The sequence below is a fragment of the Ochotona curzoniae genome, unplaced genomic scaffold, assembly GCF_017591425.1.
Source record: "Ochotona curzoniae isolate NIBS_2020 unplaced genomic scaffold, NIBS_Ocur_1.0 contig_2699, whole genome shotgun sequence".
Lineage (NCBI taxonomy): Eukaryota > Metazoa > Chordata > Mammalia > Lagomorpha > Ochotonidae > Ochotona > Ochotona curzoniae.
Genome location: NW_024465561.1, coordinates 1,266,947 through 1,289,378, shown reverse-complemented (window position 1 = coordinate 1,289,378; position 22,432 = coordinate 1,266,947). Strand labels below are relative to the sequence as shown.

At 51.8% G+C, this 22,432-nt stretch overlaps 1 protein-coding gene and 1 long non-coding RNA gene across 2 annotated transcripts; both read left to right on the top strand.

Moving 5' to 3' along the window:
* The first annotated feature begins 238 nt into the window (after positions 1-238).
* LOC121153606 lies at positions 239-2,116 on the top strand. The gene is made up of 3 exons (XR_005883432.1): positions 239-360; positions 562-681; positions 2,101-2,116. It is a non-coding gene; the product is annotated as an uncharacterized LOC121153606 (long non-coding RNA).
* A 2,255-nt stretch (positions 2,117-4,371) lies between these two features.
* On the top strand, positions 4,372-7,599 carry TEX101 (testis expressed 101). The gene is made up of 6 exons (XM_040976213.1): positions 4,372-4,474; positions 4,947-5,045; positions 5,228-5,371; positions 5,462-5,644; positions 6,952-7,080; positions 7,223-7,599. Exons 1-6 carry the CDS (start codon positions 4,423-4,425, stop codon positions 7,492-7,494), a joined length of 879 nt encoding a protein of 292 aa, XP_040832147.1. The 5' UTR covers positions 4,372-4,422; the 3' UTR covers positions 7,495-7,599.
* The last annotated feature ends 14,833 nt before the right edge of the window (positions 7,600-22,432 follow it).

Genomic DNA, 22,432 nt, shown 5'->3' with positions numbered 1-22,432 from the left:
GCACAGTGGTAAAGGCTGCATGCCATATGAGTGCTGACTGGTACTCTGGCTGCTTCCCTTTTGCCTCAGCTCCCTGCCAATAGCCAAGTGTGTGTGTGTGTGGGGGGGGGGGTGTCACGCTGGGGAGACCAAGCAGGTGCATTCTTGGGGCCAGCACTGTGGGGCACAGAGAGGTACCTGATCCTATCCCAGAGCCCTGCCAGCAGCACCCACTGCATCTGTCAACTCGCTTCTCAGTGCCAGGGACCGAGCGGTGTCCTGTCTGCCTGTCTAAACAGGATTGCCTGGAGACCACTCCGCAGCAGGTGTGTCCCGTGGGGCAGCCACACTGCTACAGTGGTATCCTCAGGCTCCACGGAGGTGAGGCCGGGTCACGGGCTCTGTGGACGGTAAATGTGGGGCGTGCAGTAGGGTGCTCAGTGAAAGTCTGGGTGTGTGTGGGGGATGTGCATGGGTGCCCAGAGGAGGCACTGGCTTGTGGGAGTTGTGCCCCACTCTTGGGTGGGAGATGTTGCTGGCAACATCTCCATCCCCATGTGTGCCTGTCTCTCACCCACCCAGCGGGCATCATCTCCAAACTGAGAGTTCAGGGCTGCATGCCTGAACCAGGCTGCCACCTGCTCAACGGGACCAAGGAAATTGGACCCGTGAGTGTGAGTGAGGACTGCAGTTGTAAGCCAGGTGAGTCCTGGGTACTCAGCCCGGGGGACCAAGTCCTATGCTGACACGGGGGCAGCAGTGGATCTGTTGTTGTTAGATGGGAAGAAAGTGGCAGTGGGCTGAGCTGTGTGTGGCTCATTGTGGACAGCTGGTGGGGAACACCTGCCTTTGTCCTGCTGGGAGGGACAGGTTGCTTCCAGTATTCCTGATCTATAAACTTGACCTGGAGTAACCCTGGCTCTCGCATGACTCCCACCCTCTCTACTGCCTGGATGACATTTTTACCTGGGTCTAGGATCACCATAACCAAGCTTGCAAAATCGGGAAGAAAATCCTGGTGCCTTTAAGAAGGCCACATACTCCCGAGTGACCCGGGGCCACTGCAAAGTCCTTACTTGCCTTCATGCCTCACTCTCGACCCACAGAGGTGGACAGTTGCCACCACGACGCAGAAGGAATCCGTGTGGGGAGGGCAGAGAACATATTGGCAGTTCTAGCTTCCTGGTGAGCATGCTCTCGGTGCCTCAGTTTCCTCATCTGCTCAGATCATCCAACCCCTGGGAGTGTTAACAATGAGAGCTCTGAGTTATCTGACGTGCTCTCCTCTGTGTAGAGGCTGGCTTGGGCGCATTGAAGGTGGGGCCGATGACAGAGATGCCAGGGTTCCATGACCGGAAGTCCAGGAGCTGGCTGAAGTGAGGAGACCCTGGAAGTGTGGCCCTTGTCCCTGCTGGGAGTTCTGGGAGGAATGGGGACGGGGTCAGGGCTTGGGGACTTGGAGAGGCTCAGAAAGAGAAGTTGCTGGTGTCCTAGGCAGATGAAGAGGAGGTCTGTGAACTGGGTTGGAGGCCCTCGGGCTGAGGGGAAGTGGAGCCCGGCAAGCAAGAGGGCACCATGTGTGCCAAAGTCTGCGGACAGGGTGAGGCTGCCGCTGTCCACAGATGTTCCTCAGCATTGCCTGGGAAGGGTTTAGGAGGAGGGTGGGGTCTCAGCTGGACCTCTGCGCAGGGAGGGGATCACAGGGGTCCAAGCAGACCTGGTGGGCAGAGGGGATGAAGAGACATTATCCCGAACAGGAGTGCTGGTGGGGCTGAGGCTTGGGTGCAGGAAATGACCCGGTTACCAGATTGGATTTGTGCAGGGGCACAGGAGTTCATGGGGTGTCTTGTGGTGGATCAGCTGGGGTTGGGGGTATAGATGAGGGTCTTCAAGTTGAGAGATGGAAGCAGGGACAGGCCATCCCTCTGTGGCTCTCACACCTGACAGGAGGAACTCCCTGGAGTTGCCCAAAAAGAAACAGGGTGAACTGCGTGGGTGGGGCTTGGGCCTTCACCTCCTCCTGAACCTGGACACCTAGACTGTGCCTTGGGATGTGACTACTGTCACTGGCATGGAGGGACAGACTGGCTCCCAAGGTCCTGTCATCTTCCCTCTCTGCAGACACCCTGATCTGTCAGAAGCAGTCTGAAGCCAGGAGCTTTTTCTGGGTCTCCCATGCAGGTGCAGGGTCCCAAGGCCTTGGGCCATCCTTGGCTGCTTTCCCAGGCCACAGGCAGGGAGCTGGATGGGAAGTGGAACAGCCAACACATGAACTGGTGCTCCTATGGGATCCTGGCACATCTGTTAGGCCATCACTCTGGGCCCATGATTAATTAAAACAAAATTATTTATTTTGTTTGGAAAAGGAGATTTACAGAGAGAAGGACAGATAGAGGTCCATACTGCTTTCCCATGCCATAGAACAGGGAGCTGGAGGGAAGTGGAGCAGGTGGGACCTGAATTGGTGCCCATATGGGATGCTTGCACTTGGACGGCAAGGACTAGCCACTTGAGCCAATGTATCAGCCCCAGATGATTATTTAATTTTACAAACATTTTTGATGAGCTCCATTAGGACATAATAGTCTTTCCAAAGTAACCTAGTGAAGTTGCTGTCTCTTAATATTTGTATTAACTGGCCCTAGTATTTTAAAAATCATTTTAAGTTTCTTGATTTTTTAAACTATCAAGTTATATGTATTTTTAAAAAATTTATATTCATTGCATACAGAAAAAAAAGAGAAATATCTCTCACCCACTGTTTTACTGCCCAAATGTGCCCAACAGTCTGGGTTAGGCTAGGCCAAAGACAGGAGCCCGGAACACAATCCAGGGTCTTCCACATGGTTAGCTGAAGCGTGCGGTCAGAGCTGTGGCACAGCAAGTTAAGCTGCCACCTGCAGCGCAAGCATCCCATGTGGCTGCAGGTTCACATCTGGACTGCTCCACTTCCAGTCCAGTTCCCTGCTCATGTGCCTGGGAAAGCAGTGAAAGCTGACTCACGTATTTGAGCTCCTGCACCCACCTGGGAGACCCTGAAACAGCTCTGAGCTCTTGGTTTTAGCCTGGCACAGTCCCAGCTGTTGGATGGAAGAATCTCCCTCCCACTCTTCATTTCTCTCTCTCTCCTCTCTGTAACTCTGCTTTTAAGATAAAAAAAAAAATTGAAAAAGCAAGCAAACAATCAGAAAAATCAGCACATCCACTCCATGAGCCGCCACTTGCTATTTCCTATTGTGGCCACTAACAGAAAGTGGCCCAACACAGGATGAGCTATTGCAGGCGGGTTCTACACTGTTAAGCCAAGTACCCACCCCAAGCCCTTTCTTATTCCACCATCTTTCCTAGCTGGGATCTGCAAGGTGAAGAATCACCCCAATCCTCCGCCCTGTGATGCTAGCATCCCATATGGGTGCCGATTTGTGTTCCGGCTGTTCCACTTCCCATCCAGTTCCCTGCTTGTGGCCTGGGGAAGCATCAGATGACAGCCCAAAGCCCTGGGGCCCTGCAGTCTCATGGGAGACCCAGCTGAGGCTCCTGGCTCCTGGCTTCGGATTGACTCACTCTGGCCCCCGTGGCCATTTGGGGAGTGAGTGAACCAGCGGATAGATGATCTCTTTAACTCTCCTTCTCTCTCTCTCTCTGTAAAATCTGTCTTTTGCATAAAAAGAAATGTTTAAAAAAATTCACTGCCATTGTAACTCAGGAACACTCCAATTCTGAAAGTGCAGAGTGGACCTGTTACGTTATACCTGCAAGGCTTACATGAAGACGCATGGAAAAGAACTCCTGCCCGCGCACAAGGAACCCGAATGTTGTGTCTGTCTCAACGCATGGACAAGGCAAGCAGACAGGGCACTGTGATGGCCGCAAGCCACTCGTGCCCGCTGCTCGGAGCTTGGCTCCCCACAGCCTCCCGCTGGCCACAGGGCAGTGACCCTTAGAGGGGGCCGCCTGGCCATTGCAGGTGCCAAGTGAGGGGGCACATGAACTCCAAGGCCTTGAGGACTGCGCAGCTTGTCGGGGGCAAGGGCCAGACTGCAAACCTAAGTTGAGCCAGTAAGGGCTAAGAGTTCGACCTTTCGTGAGGCTGAAGGAGAGACAACACGGACTGAAGAAAGGAAGGGGTGAAGTCAGTCTTTGGTTATGGGTCGAGATGCCACTGAGTCCACTTTCAGCTAACTTGCTTCCCCAACTTGCCTTGTACGCATGCGCACATTTCGCGTTTTTGGGATGGGTGGGGGATGGACGTTCAGAGTGTCTTCAAGTTCCTCCAATGAGCTCATCAGATGCTTCTGCATCGCCCAATAGGGCTTCGAGTGTCCTCTTGGGTAGATGCTGGTCCCGCCTTCCGTGCGTCCGGACGACTGACTATATAGAGCCAAATACCCGTTGGGCGAGAAGGCATTCGAGATTGTTCTTTTGGCGTCGCGAGGCGTTGGTATGCTCATTTGGATGCCGACAAGAGTTTTACTCGTTAAAAGAGGAAAAGGAGGTTGGGGAGACGGGTTTTTGGATCCTGAGGGAGAAGAAGAAGGCCCCTGGATGGTGGCGGGGGTGGGGGTCGGGGACAGGTAGCTGTTTCCGAGTCCGGCGACGGTTAGGGGTCCTGCGGCCTTGGCTGAAGCCGGGGCCACGCGGGCACAGAAAGGGGTCTGGAACCCAGACTTCCAGATTCGAGGCAAATCCCCGATTCTGCGAGGGGAACGGGTGGTGGGAGTGAAGCTTCAAGAAAGTAGGGGCTGGGCTCTGGGGCCTGAGGGGGAAGATGCTTTTGGGGCCCGGATTCCCTGAGTGGTTAACGCTGGCGGAAACCGAGGCATCCTAACCGGGAGAGCTTGCCTGTCCTGAAGCAGGATCTGAGAGACCGTGGGCCGCAGCATCTCCCGCTGCTCCCTGGTCAGCCCTCGAGGGGTCGTGTCACTCCGTGGGCTTGAACTTGGCCTTCTCTCCACCCCGTCTCACAGGTCTCAACCTGCTCTTCCTCCCTTCCCCGAGAGAAGTCATGAGAGGTTTTCACTTGTGGGATTTACTCTTCCTCGTCCTCCTGGGAGCCTGTGGGACATGTATGTGGGGTGGGAGAGGTGTGGGGACATGTACATGGGGGAGGCGCGTGGGACGGGTATGTGGGGGTGGGGCATCGGGAGGCTCTGCTGCATCCCAGCTGATGGGTTTGTGGCGCTAGCTGGTGTCTTTGACTCCCCTCCCCGGGGAGGACAGGTGCTCACCCCTCTGCTTTTCTCCCTAGCGGCCCATAGTTTGAGCTGCCAGAAGAGTATGACCATGCAAGTGGGAGCGGGCTTGTCCAAGACATTTAATTGGACTGCAAAGGAGATTGAGACTTGTGACAGTGGAGCACTTTGCCATGAAAGCATGATAGTGATTAAAGCAGGTAAAATAAGAGCGGGCAGTGGGGTGGAGGGGAGCTGCATGGCCATCGCCACTCCCGCCACCTGGTGACCCACCTCCTGTCTCCCAACAGGGACCAAGACGGCCCTTGTGGGCAGCAAAGGCTGTACCCATGGCTCAATGGAGTCCATAACGTTCATACAGCACTCCGCACCCCCTGATCTGGTGGCGATATCCTACAGTAACTACTGTGAGGATATGTTATGCAACAACAGAGAGGAGATACGTCATTTTGGGGATCTTTCAACTTACGCAGGTAACCCGGAGGAGGAAGAGGTGGTTAGAGAAGCCGACGGGTCCCCAGGAATGATGGCTTTCCTGTCTCTGTTCCTGTGAGCTCATGTGTCCTTTCTCTGGATCATTACCCCGGGATCTTAACAGTACACAGAGCACAGGAATGTTGCAGAGGGCTGGGGTATAACCTGGGTTTTATGTTATTTATTTACTTATTAAGATTTATTTACTGAAAGGCAGAGTTTTGATGGGGGGCAGGGAGGGGTAAGACAGAGAAGAAGGAGTTTTCCATTCATTGCTTCATTCCCCAAGTGGCTGTGATGGTCAGAGTTGGGCTGATCTGAAGCCAGGAGCCAGGAATGTCTTTTGAGTCTCCCACATGGGTGCAGGGACCCAACGACATAAGCCATCCTGTGCTGTTTTCCTAGGCCCATTAGCAAGAAGCTGGATCAGAAGTGGTGCAGCTAGGATTTGAACTGGCACTTGTATGGGATGGCCCTGCTGCAGGTGGCACTTTTGCCCGTTGTGCCACAGTGCCAGCCCTGGGTTTTGCATTTTTTGAAGCAGGAAGATGGCAGTGTACCTGCCTTCTAGGCACAGGCGGTGACATTTCAGGGCGACCGTTATCAGTTGCCCGTTGCTGTGGAGTAGCAGCCCAGTTCCCATTCTGGCCTCAAGAGCTATAGTAACAGGCTCGGCCTGTTGTTCCCACTTAATTTCCCTCGGTTCTCTCTAGGTTTATTATGTTCTAGCAGGGGCTGGAACTCAAGATACTTAGCCATGGAGATGGCCCTGGCCATCAGAACGTAAGTGTTGGCTGTAAGCCAAGGTCACGCCTCTTCTGCACTCTGCCAGCTTCCCACGTTCTTGATAGGCACCACATCTCGCTCCTTGTGGTCCCTCCCTCCCTGCACTGCCCATTTTCACACTGGTAACTTCTGTCTTTGTCTCTACTCAGGTTTCAGCTCTTTGAAAAAATTTTTTTGAAACTTCACCATTCTTTTAGGTTTTGAGGTAGTTCTCTATTCCTCTGCCATTGTATCTTGAACATGGAACCTATTTGGCTGAATTGTAGTTACTTACTTGATGCTGGATAGCAGGAACTGTGTCTGTCTCAGCTTTGTATGTCTACACCTGAATATGTAGCTTGGAGATCACGTGGGTGGGCTTCTGGCAGCAAAGAATGTCAGCTGGGGCAAGCTGGAGAGACTGCAGGAATGGGTCTTGATTAGAGTGCCGTCATCAGGAAAGACTTGGGGAAGACAAGGAAGCATGGAGAGACATTTAAAAGGACAGGCCACGCCCTTGACAGGCTTTTTCTTCCTTCAGATTCCATTGTGCAATCCAGTAACCGCTGCCCAACCTGTCTAGCTTTGGGGACCTGTTCCAGTGCTCCTTCTCTGCCTTGTGTCAATGGTTCAACTCGATGCTATGAAGGAAAACTTGAGGTCATTGGAGGTAAATGGAACACCTGGTGGTGTCAGAGGCTGGAAACCCAGTCACTGTGGAGATCCCGGGAGGCTCTGACTGGTGGAATTTCAGGGATGTGGGAGGGTTGAATTCTCCTCTGATTTTCTAACACACTGGTCTTCTTCATTAGGAGACACCAATGCCACCGTGGAGATCAGAGGCTGTACAGCTATGACAAGGTGTAGGCTGATGTCAAGATTCCAAGCAATAGGACCCATGTTGATAAATGAGACATGCTCCATCCACCCTTTTATTAAGCCCCGATTTGCTGAAAACGGAAGCTCCGTGGCTTCCCATTTCAGTTTTGGGGTCAGAGCTACTGCTGCCATTGCTGCTGCCATCACGTGTCCTTTTGTCCTGAGAAAGTACCTCTGGTCCTGGGTCTCACAGCGCCTGTGTTGACCAAGAGCCTTTTGAGTGATTTGTCACTGGCTCGCTGAGCAGTGGAGATTGGAGGGAAAACGGAGAGAGATGCTATAGGTATAGTAAATGTATTTGACACTTTAATAAAATGTCTGTTACTTATGTGAGCTTTGAGACTGAAAGTGGAATATTAGTGCTAAAAGGGCACTCAGAATTCTCCAGTGCACACAGTTTTGAGAAAATGAATATGAGATCTGGAAAACTTCCCTAAGTTTCTCATAACTTCATAGCCATAGACAGAATGCTTTAAATGCTTTAAAACATGCATTTATTTTTATTGGAAAGTCAGATTTACAGAGAAAGGTCTTCCCACATTGTGCAGGTTGATTCCCCAGAACTGAGTCGATCGGAAGCTCTGGAGCCAGGAGCCAGGAGCCAGGAACTTCTTCCTGGTCTCCCACATGGGTGCAGGGTCCCAAGGCTTTGGGCTGTTTTCTACTGCTTTCCCAGGCCATAAGCAGGGAACTGGATATGAAGTGGTGCAGCTAGAACATAAACTGGCATGCATATGGGATGCAGGCACATGGTTGGCCAATTGAGCCAATACCTGGCTCCAAGAACTTGATATTTTGTATCTAAAGTATGAGTTTTCTCATCCTAGGGTGTTTATTTCCCTGCCAGTTGGTCAAGCAAATAGCGTAGTCACCCTTCAGAGCACTCCCAGCTCAGATGTAAGGTTAAGTCAGCTCCTGTGGGGTTGAGAATTTCTCTAGAAAGTGCGGTAGAATGAGGAAAATCAGACCCCAAGTTGTGTGGTGATTGTGGGCTGCACAGGTGGAAGAGTAGTCCAACATTATTTATTTTTAAGCAATTTAAAAAAATATTTATTTTATGTTTACTGGAAAGTCAGATATATAGAGAGGAAAAGAGAGAGAGGAAGATCTTCTGTCTGCTGAGTTATTTCCCAAGCGGCTGCAAAGGCCTGATCTGAGTAGATCCGAAGCCTGGAGCCAGGAGCTTCTTCCAGGTCTCCCACACTGGTACAGGGTCCCAAGGCTTTGGCCCTTCTCTACTGCTTTCCCAGGCCACAAGCAGAGAGCTGGATGGGAAGAGGGGCTGCTGGGATTATAACTGGTGCTCATATGGGATCCCAGCATATGCAAGGAGAGGACTTTAGCTGCTAGGCTAACGCACTGAGCCATACTTTTAAACAACTTAAAAAGATTTATTTGAAAGGCAGAGTTATGGAGAGAGAGTCCAAGAGGGACCTCCATCTGCTGATTCATTCCTGTAGCGGCTGGAGCGGGGACGGGTTGAAGCCAGGAGCCAGGGCTTCTTCGCGTCTCGTATGTGGTGCAGGAGCCAAAATACTTCGGTTTTCAGGTTGCTTGTCTCTGCCTCCATTCCCACACTTGTTGTGATACTTCCAGGCGTTTCTGTTTGCATTTCCGTGATAATGGCCCAAGTGCCTGCATGAAGGGTCTAGAGAGCAGTGGAAGGAACTGGGAGACAAAAGCAACTGGAAACTACAACCCTGAGCGTCTCCTCCTCCTTCCGTCCGAGTCCAGTCTCTGTCCTCACCTGTGCCACTCACTGTGTATGAACGTTTGGCCTGTGCTGTTCTTCCCACACCACCCTTCACCACGCAGGTCCCAGTGCCAGCTGTGCTGTGCTTCCCACACCACCCTTCACCACGCAGGTCCCAGTGCCAGCTGTGCTGTTCTTCCCACACCACCCTTCACCACGCAGGTCCCAGTGCCAGCTGTGGAGCCCCTTGCTGACCCCTGGTCCTGCTGATCTCCCTTCGTGTAGCACAGCCCCTCTGTCTGCCTCCTTATTCTACCGTCGCCTGCGTCACAGTACTGTCTCCCTCAACAAGGCAACAGCACCTCTAGGACAGGCCTTGCTTCCAACTGTTTTATAACTTGACAGCACCCGCAAGAGTGACCAGCAACTTTATCAACTGTCCTGCATTTTCTTTTTTTTTTTTTTTTTTTTTTTTAAAGATTTATTTTTATTATTTTTTCATTGGAAAGGCGGATATACAGAGAGGAGAGACAGAGAGGAAGATCTTCCGTCCGATGATTCACTCCCCAAGTGAGCGCAACGGGCCGATACTATGCCGATCCGAAGCCAGGAGCCTCTTCGGGGTCTCCCACGTGGGTGCAGGTTCCCAAAGGTTTGGGCCGTCCTTGACTGCTTTCCCAGGCCACAGGCAGGGAGCTGGAAGGGAAGCGGGGCTGCCGGGATTAGAACCGGCGCCCATATGGGATCCCGGGCGTGCTAGGCGAGGACTTAACCACTTGCGCCACCGCTCCGGGCCCTGTCCTGCATTTTCAAGATGAAACAAATTTCCAACAAATATACTGAGCATCACCAGCTGCAACCAGTGACCTTAAACTTGGTGTTAACTTGAAGAAACATGCAGTATATTCTGGAATATAGAGAGAAGACAGATTTAAGGAGGAAGAAGTATTGCAAAAAATGAATCTTTTTTTTTTAAAGATTTATTTATTTATTGGAAAGTCAGATGTACAGAGAGGAGGAGAGACAGAGAGGAAGATCTTCCCTCCGATGATTCACTCCCCAAGTGAGCGCAATGGCCGATGCTATGCCGATCCGAAGCCAGGAGCCAGGAACTTCTTCCAGGTCTCCCACATGAGTGCAGGGTCCCAAAGCTTTGGGCCGTCCTTGACTGCTTTCCCAGGCCACAAGCAGGGAGCTGGATGGGAAGTGGAGCTGCCGGGATTAGAACCAGCACCTCTATGGGATCCCGGGCGCATTCAAGGCGAGGACTTTAGCTGCTGGGCCACGCTGCCAGGCCTGTAGGCCACCTCTTGTCCTGTCTACCTCTTGTCCTGACAGGAACACTTGCCCAACCAGCCAATACCATTTCTGGTTCTTACTGTTGGGTGTTACAGTCTAGACACACCTGGTCCACTGCCCGATTCAGCTCTCACATGACCCAGTGGGAGCTGAGACCTAGCCTAACCTATTCTACACCCACTCTGATTTTCATGAGCACCAGTGGGTGCTGGAGTCTTGCCCAGTCTGATGCCCCACATCCATGCCGAGGAAGAATGCAGACCACCACCCCCATTCCAGCTCTCCTGCTTACCAGTGGGAACCACAATCTAGCCAGGGTATCCCCTTAGCTCCTCAACTGGGTCTGATCTCAGAACCAGACCTTGTGTATGCTAGTGGTTGCTTTGACCCAGCTTAGCATAGCCCTCTGTCTTGACCTTTGCCATTGGATGCTGCAGCTTGGCTTGCCCCAACCCACCATTAGTCCCAACTCTGATGAATGCTATAGCCTGGTCCTGTATTCATACAACCCCACTGACTCATGCAGACCAGTAGATATGATAACCTAGCCCGGCATGCCCCACATTCCAGCCTGGCTCCTGCACTTGTCAGTGAAGTAAGGTTGGCCTGGTCCTAACTGACCCTGTCTGGTCCACCCTCTTGTCAAACCAAAACCTACCCTGTCCAGTGTGACCAACACCCAGGCCTGAATCACATGTTCACCAGTGGCAGCTATGGCCCACAAGGGGTGTGTCCCAAGTTCCCACACCAGATCTACCCCCAAACCCTGACCTCACACGTGCCCTTACCGGGCACAGACGACCTCCCCTGTCCCAACCTATGGATGAGTGGTGGATGTTGTGTCCTGGCCTGCCCCATACCATATTCTTGGATGTGCCTGCAGCTGCCACAACCTGGACCAGCCCAGGGTGTAGCCAACCTCAGTACCCATGAGTTTCAAAAGGTTCCATGGTTATGAATAACACAGTCCATCACTACCCCCATTTCCCAAGCAAATAGGCAGAAATTACAGATCCACAGAGGTGGGTCCACACATGCCCCACAGAATCTACCCTCAGCCCATGGCCCAACCTAACATTTCCCATCCCCAGTTCTCCAATGGGCCTGAGCCTCCAGACCCAAGCCCCTATCCCCGGGGCTAGTCCCTCTGTCTCTGAGTGGAGGTCTGTTTTGATTAGGGCATTAGGAAGCCATTTGTCTAGGTTTCCTTATTTAATGTTGCTAAATGTGTTTATGTATTTCTTGCTCTGTGCTAAGAACTTCATAATTATTATGTGTCTCTGGAGGGGGAATTTAAGGCAATTTAAAGTATTTGTCAAAAGAGGAATGGATAAACACAACCTGGTCAATATGTTGTTGGGAGGTGCAACACCTATTATTGTATCATTGTCATCTTTTTCTAACAAGAAATGGGTCCTGGCATGGTAGCCTAGTAGCTAGGGGCCCCTGTCTTGAATATGCCAGGATCCTATATGGACACTGGTTAAAACCAGTTGTCCCGCCTCTGATCCAGCTCCCTGCTTGTGGCCTGAGAAAGCAGTTGAGGACAGCCCAGGACCTTGGGATCCTGCACCCATGTGGGAGACCCAGAAGTAGCTCCTGGCTCCCTGGCGCCGGATCAGTGCAGCTCTGGCCATTGTGGTAACTTTGAATCAGCGGACAGGAGATCTTCCTCTCTGTTGTTCCTCCTCTCTGTATATCTGACCTTTCAATAAAAATGAATTTAAAAAAGAAATTGCTTTTGTAACATATCATCTGTACATATAAAACACGACTGAATCCAAATCCAGGACAGTTTAGAATACAAACTGTATCTGTCACATCTTCCCCTCTTCTTTTTAAAGATTTATTTGTTCTTATTGGAAAGAAAGATTTACGGAGAGAAGAGACAGAAAGATCTTCTATTGGCTGATTCACTCCCCAAATGGCCATCCCCTGGCTCCTTCCGGGCCTCTCACATGCGGGCAGCGTCCCAAGGTCTTGGACCTCCTCCTTTGCTTTCCCAGGTCACAAGCAGGGAGCTGGATGGGAAGTGGAGAGGTGGGACTAACTGGTTTGAGATGGTGGTATCACAAACAGGAGTTTAACCTCTTGTATGCCAACCCTGAAAGACAGACAGACAGACACACGAACTCCCGCCTACTGGTTTCTTAAGGCCTGCAGCAGCTGCGGTTTAGCCAGGCTTGGATTGAGAGCTGGAAACTCAATGAAGGGCTCCCACACAAGTTGCAGGGACCCAGTGACTCGAACCATCATCGCCTCCACTCAGGTCTGTGGGAGCAGGAAGTTGGAGTCTCAGTCCCAGAGAATCCAATACAGAAGACAGGTGTCTTAGTCATCAAGAACCACTAGTCCAAAACACATCAGAGATGAACTTCGAAATAATCAGTTTAGTAAGAGGAGTCTGCCCGACAAAGGTGATCACTGCGCAAGTCCATCCATACAAAATTTTGGAAAAATCCCCATTAATCTATATTAGATTGAAAGCAGACTTGGGGCTGAAACGCTCACACAGCAGGCTAATTCTTGGTCTGTGGCATTGGTTTTCTATTTAGGCACTGGTTCTAGTCCAACCTGCTCCACTTCCCATCCAGCTCCCTGCTTGTGGCCTGGGAAAGCAGGGGAGGACAGCCCAAAGCCTTGGAAACCTGTGTCTGCGAGGGAGACCTGGAAGAAGTTCATGGCTTCCAGCTTTAAATCAGATCACCTTTAATGGCGTTGGCCATTGCAGCTAGCCGGAGAGTGCACCAGCAGAGGGGATATCTTTTTCTAACTTTCAAGCAAAAAAAAAGCAGACCTATGGATGACCTCTGACCTCTGGTGCTGGAGGAGGGCGAGCCCAGAGTTGGGCACTAGGGAATGACTGGAAAGGGCCACGAAGAAGCTCTCACAGGAGGGAAAGAAAGTTCTTGATTTTCAAGATTGTGGTGGCTTTGCAAATGTTGTACTCCCTGTCAGGTCGGTCACACACTATTTATGCCTCCACAAAGCTGCCATGGAAGAGAAATTCTAGGAGGAAAACACACGGAGCTGGCCTGGTCTGTGTGTTAGTGTCCGTGTGGCAGTGTGTGTGGGCTCTCACAGGTCAGCGCCTTAGCCTTGTCCTGATGCTGTTCAGAACACAGGTGTGCTCACTGGCTCTGTCTCTTGCGTATGGATTTTGATCTATTGATGCCCAACTGTGCGACTCTTCTGCGTTCCTCCACCAGCCATGAAGGTGCCTGCAGACACGTGAAGCTGGTCGGGGGTTCACAGGAGTGTGGGGTTGTCCCTTCTGTCACGAGTGGAAATTCAGTTGCTAAGTTCAAGTATGTGGATGCTTTGGGGAAAGCCTTTCTCCTCAGCAGAGATGAGATGGCAAACCTGTTTGCTGTTCCTTATGTGTAGCTGCCTTAATGTCATAGAATTTTACATGCCCTGCTTACACTGAGTGTCAGCCAATCCTGTCATGCTCATGGAGGACAAAGATGACCCTGCTCCCTGCATGGTGACAGACAGTTCATGAGCGGGCACACTGACACAGCCCTGCAATGGACACGGGTTACTCTGGGGACACAAAACAAGACCACTGACTGCAGAGAGAGAGAGCAAGAGAGCTTTATTGAGCAGCCTGAGGCACAGCAGGAACACGGTGGAGCTGAGGGAGAGGACCTCACCCCCACGCTGGAGGTGCTGGATTTCCCACACGGGGTGCAGGTCAGACTGCCGACCTCGACCATGGCCGTGGCAGGTGTGCATGTAGGGATGGAACATGATCCAACGTTGGCATCGATGACTTCCACCCATGTTCCCCGGGAGTCACCTGGAACACAACGCTTTGTCTCTCTTCTCCTTCCTGCCTCCCAGGCCTCTCATCCCCAACCCTTCTCTCTCACTCGTGGTCTAACTGCTGTGTGTCCCTCACTTTCCTCTCTGACCTCCTTCTCTTGACTTCAATTCCTTCCCCTGCCAACTGCTCTCACTTCCGTTTTCACTCTGCATTCTCTGTTCCTTCTTGCATTGTAACTCCCCTCTGTCTACCTTTGTTCATTTTGCTTTTGTGGCTTACTCTCTCTGCTCTTTCTTCTCTGTCATCTCTTCCCTTCTTGCGGTTCTCTTTCACCTGCCCCTCTCCGCCTCATCCCAGCCTCCCCTGCATCCTCTCTCCAGCACATGTCTCCACGCCACATTGCTCTGCCTTCCTCCGATTTTTAAAATTCTCTTCTCAGCTCTCATTGTCTCACCGTGCTCAGGAATTTCTTACCTCAATAGCAATACTTCCAAGCTTGATCTTCCTGGTAGTTTCGAGTCAATGAGCACCAATACTTCAAGAAAAAACTGTCCTTGCGTGTGCACTCATTGAAAGTTTGGCCCTTGTAGACAAAGGGAAACTCACACTGGCGGCGATCTACAAAGTGCAAAGTTTGAGTGAGAAAGCTGAGCGGGCAGGGCTGAACATGGCAGCCTAGCGGCTCAAGTCCGCGCCTTCCATGTGATGGGATCCCATGGGGTGCCAGTTCATGTTGGCTGCTCCACTTCCCATCCAGCTCCCTGCTTGTGGCCTGGGAAAGCAGTCAAGGACGGTCCAAAGCCTTGGGACCCTGCGCCCACGTGGGAGACCTGGAAGAAGCTCCTGGCTCCTGGCTTCAGATCGGCTCAGCTCTGGCCATTGCGGCCACTTGGGCAGTGAGTCAGTGGAAGGAATATCTTTCTCATTCCTCCTCTGTAGTTTGCCTTTCCAATAAAAATAAATCTTTAAAAAAATAAAAATGAAGTATCTGAGATTTTTTTTTTTTCAATAGTATTCTCAAGGTTAGGGGAACACATGAGAAATCCTTAGGGAAAAAAAAAGACATAAAGCTGGCTTAGGCTACACATTTGGGGTCCCCCCCCATGGGAAGCCAAGTACCCCAAGAGGAAAAGCAGCCCACTTACCATCAGTGGTACAGTACTTCCATTTTCCCGAGTAAATTGGAGTGAGAGAACACCAATGGTACAGGGAATTGTCCCTTATGCAATCAAAATGCTTTTTGTTTCCATATTTGAATGGGAAAACACATCTCTCCTCTGAAAAAAGTCAAAGTCATTGTTCTCCACAGGGCTGCAGGATCCCTTCAGTAACCACAGCAAAGATTCTGTCCACATTGGCTCATCTCCCTCGAGGGGCTTGCGGGGCGCAGAGCCCTTTGCTAAGTCCCAAGGATGTCCAGGTCAGTGTGACACGGCTCCTGCCCTCAGGGGAACTGGGGAAAGCTCCCTCACTTCCTGTGAGAGGGAGGAGGTGTCCTGGGCATTAGGGGCACGTGACAGACCCTGAAGCAGCTGGTTCTGGGTTTGGGCTGTCAGTGTCTTACCTGCTGCTGCTGCTCCTACCGCTAAGGTGGGTGGGTGGGGAGGTGAGAGCATTGGTTTTATGGGATTCATCACCTCAAGACCAAATGGAGCCACACTCAGGAGTGTCCTTATTCTAGGCTTCATGCCATCGGAAAGTCCAGTTGCCATCTTGTCAAATTCCCCAGGTGTCATGACAGCTTCCACCTGCTCTGGCCTTGTGCTGGCTTGAGAGGAAGGTGACACTGTATGGGCTTTGTGGTGAACCAGATCCGGCCACGGCGTAACAGGCTTGACTTGCTCGAATTGCCTCAGTCTCGTCTTTGGATTTTCTGGACAGAAATATCAGCTCTCTGCATCTCGGGATGCCCTGAGCCGTCCCATTGCCACCTTCCTACTATCCTGTGGAAAAAGGGCTCCCTCTGTCTCAGAGGGCAGCACCAGCTCAGGCTCCAAGTCTCTTGGCTTCAGACAAGAGCCCTGGGGTCTCCAGGCTGCTCGGCCTCTAGGAGGCCCCAGCTCTGTGGGAGCCCCCTTGGACTTCACCACAGCCAGATTTGGGTGCACAGCTGTCTCCCTCTTTACATTGACAGTAAGAGAGTAGCTCATGCTTGGAAAATCTGCCATCGGATTGCATTATTTCTCTGACACTGATTTACAGGGTTCTTAGAAATCTACTGCTATTTATAAATTTCCTGCAGAACTCCAAACAACACAACACAAAACAACCCAGGATCACAGGGGCAGAGGGAGAGTCCATGTTGGTTGTAAGGACACTTGGCAAGCAGAAGACTAGGTTGTAACCAGCCCTGACCCTTCCTCAGTCCTGTCACACAGACACAGAGGGCTAACTATGGCAGCTCTTCTGGGACCAAGTACATGAGACCATCCTTCCCAGTAACCTAAACAACCAAACACACTCTCATTTGAGACTCCTAAAATGTAATTCACCCCATTGCTTAGTTAATCAGCCCACCCTGAGCCAGTGGAGTCGATACCTAGACCTGGGACAGCAGTCATGAGAGCTGTTCAACATTAACACCATGATTTTGGAGCTCGGCGGTATTGGGCCATCAAAGTACAAAAACTACGAAGCTCTTTAATGCCTGCCCCAGACACAGGGAAGAGATGCAGCTGTCCTACTCCGTGTTGCTCCAAGAACTCCACGCTGAGTCTGGTGCAGGCCCTTCCCAGCCCAGACCCCTGGCCTCACCTGCAGCCACACAGTCCAGATGGAGAACGGCACAGGCACACACCCAGATCAGAGTGATGGCCCATCGTCGTGGGGACATGGCAGCTGTTCCTCAGGGATGACACTTCAGCTGGTGCTGCCTGCTTTTATGACCTACCCTCCCTCCCTCACACCATGTCCCTCCAGCAGGATAAACATCAGCCTCCCATGGACAGTGCTGTGCATTCCTAAAGCCCCAGAACATGAAGTCCAAGTTCAGCCCCTAGGTAGACTGCACAGCACATTGGCCAGCATTTGGATGTGCCTGAACCTCCACATTTGCAGATGTAGATAAGAGGAGGTGAGCAAGGGAGGCAAAATTCTGTTTGGCTCCAGGTCCTGAAGCAGGTAAAGAGGACTGAGGGTGAGAGGAGAAAGACCAGCTCCTTTCCCAGGGAGCCCAGTACATTCATGTTCTTTCCTGACTCCCACATTCGTCCCAGGTGTCTCTGAGCAATCCCAGCAAACAGCTGCACAAGTGCCCCACTGTAGAACACAGGGGTGTGAGTTTTAATTGCTCTGAATCAAAAACTTCACCTACAATTTTAGAACCGTAAAAACGTCACATCATAAGGCAGAAGCAGAGCCAGGATTTGAACCAGGTGTTCCACCATGGGATGTGAACGTACTAACAGGCATCTTAACTATAGAATTAAAACACCTTTCCCAGATTTCTTAATTTATTTAAAAGAAAATATAATCTTGTGGTTTACAGCAGTAATATTTACAACCATTTAAAATAAATCCTTTGTGCTCCAGGGGGTACTCATCTGTTGGTACATCTATTCATGTACTGAGCCTCTCCCTACATCTCTGCTGCTGCAGCCAGACGTTCTCTCTCCATTTCTTAAGATTTAGAAAGTTTTATTTATTTGAAAGTCAATAATACGCAGCGAGAAAGAGACAAAGCTCTTTTGTTCACTGACTCAGTCTCCAAACGGCTGGACCAGACTGAAACCAGTAACCTCAACTCTCATCCAGGTCTCCCCGTGGTTGCTGGGGTCCAGGCACCTGGGCTGTCTTCTGCTGCTTCCCCAGGCGTATCAGCCGGAGCTGATTCACAAGCGAGCCCCTGACACTCCCTTGAGAGACTCATAGGAGTTCTTGGTTCCTGCCATTAGCCTGGCCCAGTCCCCAGTTGTGCGGCTGTGAGGGGACTGGACTGGGAAATGGAAGCCCTCTCTGCCTTTCAAACAAAGAAGCTTTTTTTTGTTTTGTTTTTAAGAGTGATGAGAGAGAAGGACCATGCAGATGCCAGTCTGTCCCCAGATGCGTTTTCCCTGGCAGGTGTCCATGTGCCCCTGCTTCCCCCACGCCCAGCTTTCCTCCCGGAGTGATCACCCACTTTCCAGCCTTCAATTCTCTCAGCAGACACAAGGTCAAAAGCGCCGGGACAAACTCCTGCCTGAAACCCCCGAAGACAGCCACAGGGGCCCTCGGACCCTGGTGTCCAGGGCGTGTGGAGTCCCCTGCCTCACTGTGTCAGGGCCGGCTCAGGGTGACAGTGGGTGGTTCCCATGCAGGCCACGTCTGCCTTGGCCCATGTGACATCATGAGCTCTGAACGGGGCAAATCAGCTTACTTAGCATCCAAAAACAAAATGCCTGAGGCAGCTGCCTGCCCAGGAAGCAGGCTGGTCGTGGAGGTTCCAGTCTGACATCCAGCAGTCAGCCAGGGCTCAGCCGTCTCTGCAGGTGTGCGAAGGATCACAGATATGGTGAGGCAGCAGAGCTGGGCCTCACTCAGCATTCACACCTCACCCTCTGATGAGAACTGCCTCCCAGGACACACTGTCAGGGACTCGAAGACTTCCCGCCAGGCCCTCAGCGGTGGCAGGTGCCCATACTGCCAGCTGTGCAGAGAGAGGCAAGAGCTGGAGCCAGGACTCAAACCCGGGGTAACTATATGGAAAACAGGGAACAGTGTGATGGCTCAATTGGCTGATCCTCTGCCTTGTAAGTGCTGGGATCCTATATGGGGGCTGGTTCATGTCCTGGCTGCTACACTTCCCATCTGGCTCCCTGCTTCTGGCCTGGTGATGTACAGGATAGTCCCAAGCCTTGGGACCCTGCACCCCCATGGGAGACCCGGAGGAGACTCCTGGCCCCCTGGCTTCGGATCAGCTCAGCATTTGGAAGATCCTTCTTTGTGTCTCTCCATCTCCTTGTACATATGCCTTTCCAATTAAAAAAAAAAAAATGGGATGCAGACATCTTAACTAGTAGGCCAGACACCTGCTCCTAATGTTCCCTGGTTGACAGGTGGGGAAACTGAGGCAGGGACCGTCGAAGTGATATCTTCATTGTACAGTGTTTGAGTCCCAGGCAGAAGATTAGCAACACGGAAGGCAGAGTGGGGTGGAGCCCGTGAGATGCAAGTGTGACCCCCATGCCTGGAAATGACAGGACTTGCAGGACTCCCCGGCCCCCACCCCACTGCCAGGGCTTGGATGTGCTTCCAGCCCTGGGCTGCCCCTGCATGTGGGTAGCCTTCCCTTAAGACTCAGCCTGCCATGCTGGAATGCGGGGTTTGGGGTTGGGCTTACCAGCTGCCTGCTAGGTCTACGCTGGGCAGAGCCAGGGAACCCTTCTTACAGGAAGTGCCTGGCACTTGCTCCAAGGCCACTGCTCGGCCCAGAAGGATCCCCCCGAAGTCCCAAGAACATCAGCTCCTCCCACTGCCCAGGGACCAAGTGGAGGGTGACAGAGCTGTGATGAGTTAAATGCTGAGAAATAAATGGAGTCCAAGGCTATGGGTGAGTGCTGACTTACAGCCATGAGAACCCGGGCTGCAGACGTGAAGTTACTTTTACAAGCAACCCAAGTCCCACAAACAGAGCTAATGACAGCTCTGGCTCCGGACCTTGCACAGCTCAAGCGGGCAGCCAGGAGCCAAGAAGCAATTCAGGTTTGTGAGGTCTGATACAGAACACAGGTATTTTTTTCTTTCAGATCTTTTTCTTTTTATTTGAAAGATTCACAAAGAGAGAGATCCTCCATCCATTGGTTTACTCTCAAAATGACCACAATGGCCAGAGCTGAATTGAGCCAAAGCCAAGAGCCTAGAACTCCATATAGGTCTCCTACATGGATGCATGGTCCCAACGCTTTGGATCATCATCTTCTGCTTTCCCAGGCCACAAACAGGGAGCTGGATGGGTGATGGAAAAGCCAGGACATGAACCGGAGCCCTTATAGGATGCTGGCACTGGTAGGCAGAGGATTAGCCTGGTGAGGCACCATGCTGGCCTCCAGGGTCAAGTAATCAAAAGCATTAAGAGTTCTTCCATTTCTTTATTCCTCCCTGTCCAGGTGCATGCTAAGGACACACTGGGAGCCCCTTTACAGTCTGCCTGGGCAGAGCCAGGAGCTGTGATGAGTAAAATGCTGAGAAACGAACAGAGTTAAAGGCTGTGGGTGAATGCTGAGTTACAGCTGTGAGAGCCCGGGCTGCAAGACATGAAGGCACGAATCACGTGACATCCTGTGAGCCTCTCTGAGCCATCGGCTGTAGAGGTCATGAGGCCACTGCAGGAGACCAGGACTCACGCACAGAGTCACGCTAAGGACCCTAGCTGCCCATCAGACTAGCTTCTGGACCCTGTACATTGAAGAGGGCACCCAGGAGCCATGAGGGAATTCAGGTTTGTGAGGTCTGATTCCAGTACAAGAACTAGGATAACGGACGTTAGCAAACTGCGTGTGTGAGAGAGGCAGACAGACTGAACTCCGCCTCACTTGATCGCTCCCCGTTGCTTTCAATACCTGGGATGAAGCCAAGCTGGAACCAGGGACCGAGCTTAGGGCTTCCCCTGTGGCCAGTGGGGCTGATGAGCCGAGTCCCAGCATTGAAGTTCTGTTCCAAATGGACCAGTATCCCATCCCCTAGGCTCCTGGCCTCCCTGCCTCTCTCCCACACAAAGCTTCACCTCACCTGGAACAAGCCTTGTCATGTACTACTTGTCCTTCAAGTCTCTGGCCCACGTCACCTCCTCCAGGAAGGCATCCATTGGCAGGGACTGTGCAACAGGGTTTGGTGGGTGTTGGTGTGTGTGCTGCCCAGGGCTGGGTGCCAACCCTTAGCTGACAATGGTCCTACGAGACACTAGAGGGCGCTTGCAAGACACCAATAGGGACACACACACACACAAACCCACCCCCCCCCCCCCACACACAGAATCCCAGGAGTTCTTAGATTGGATGGATAAATAAATCACTCTTTAAGAAATAGAGCTGCATGCCATAGTAGAGTCTTGGGCTCCTGTCCCACTCTCATCTCCTGCTGTTGAGCGTGATGGGAGGTAGCAGTGTTGGCTGAAGTAGCTGTCTACTGCATACAACCACTTAGACTGAACTCCTAGCTCACGAAGTTTGGGCAGGTCCAGCCTGAGGTCATGGTGTACATTTTTGGGAATAAACCAGTAGATGAGAGATCTCTTTCTGCCTTCCAAAAATGCAAATTGGGCATGGGGCTGAGTCAGCCAAGAACTTTGAACGGGTTGCTCAAGACAGCCAAGAGCAGGGGAATTTCTCTGGGACTTTCCACTCCATGCCGAACCACTCTAGTGCCCCTCACCCTAACCCTGCAGCTGGCTCCCGGGCGAGAGCAGGGCTAACGGTCAAGCCACGGTTCTAGAGGAGGCCACCATTCACCCCATCTGCCATCCATTCAACACTCCCTCACGCCTTGTCTCCTGAGTTTTGTTGGGTGGAGTACACAGCCACATTCCTGTTGCTGGGAGGGCCAGAGTCCAGTGGCAGACAATGACAACTTCTCAGTGGTGAGAGCAACCATGGAGGGTGGAGAAGAGGGGAGCTCGAAGGGCTTGGGGAGTATCCCAAAGAGCCAGGAAGCTAAGTTGTTTTCCTCACTGGTATATTGCTGATGGATAGATAACACTCTGCTTTTTTTTTACCCATGTACTTGAAAGACAAAGTAAAAAAGATCTGCCATTTCATCCACTGGTTCAATCCTCAAGTGCCCCACAACAGGTGGGAATGGGTCAGGTCAAAGCTGAGAGCCAGGAACTCCATCTGGGTCTCTCATGTGAGTGCAAGGTTCCAAGCACTCGGACCACTCTCTGCTGCTTTCCAGGCCACAAGCAGGGAGCTGGATAAGAAGTGGAGCATCCAAGATTTGATCCAGTGTCATATGGATGCTGGTCTCCCACAGGCAGAGGAGTAGCTAGTTATGTCGCTGCATAGGCCCTGACTCATTTGATTTAGAGACTGACTCAACTCGCTGGAATCTGAGTGGCAAACTGGGCTGGAAAAGGCTGTAGCATCCCTTGGCATGGGTGTGGCTGCGTTTGGTGGATGTCAGACTGGGCTAGGCTCCAGAACCTACTGGTACTCATAAGAAGCAGGGTAGGTGGAGTACAGTTTGGGCTGGGTCTCTGCACCCACTGAATGATGAGAGAGCTGTCTTCAGATGCGGACCAGGCGTGGCTGTGCTGTAGCATCAACAGTAAGAGCTGGGAGAGGTATGGGCTAGTTGGGCAAGGTTGTTGTTCTTGTCAGAACAGAAGGTGGGTTGTCAGACTGGGTCAAATGCCCACCAGTGTACATGAGATCTGCCACTGGGAGATGACCTGACAGAGGAGCTTGGGGA

Bases quoted from the DNA above. Each gene is read 5' to 3' on its own strand.
- TEX101 (XM_040976213.1), top strand. From the start codon at position 4,423: ATGCTCATTTGGATGCCGACAAGAGTTTTACTCGTTAAAAGAGGAAAA. The intron at 4,475-4,946 runs GTTGGGGAGACG...CCCGTCTCACAG, and splicing joins CGTTAAAAGAGGAAAAGGAG to GTCTCAACCTGCTCTTCCTC. The intron at 5,645-6,951 runs GTAACCCGGAGG...TTCTTCCTTCAG, and splicing joins GGATCTTTCAACTTACGCAG to ATTCCATTGTGCAATCCAGT.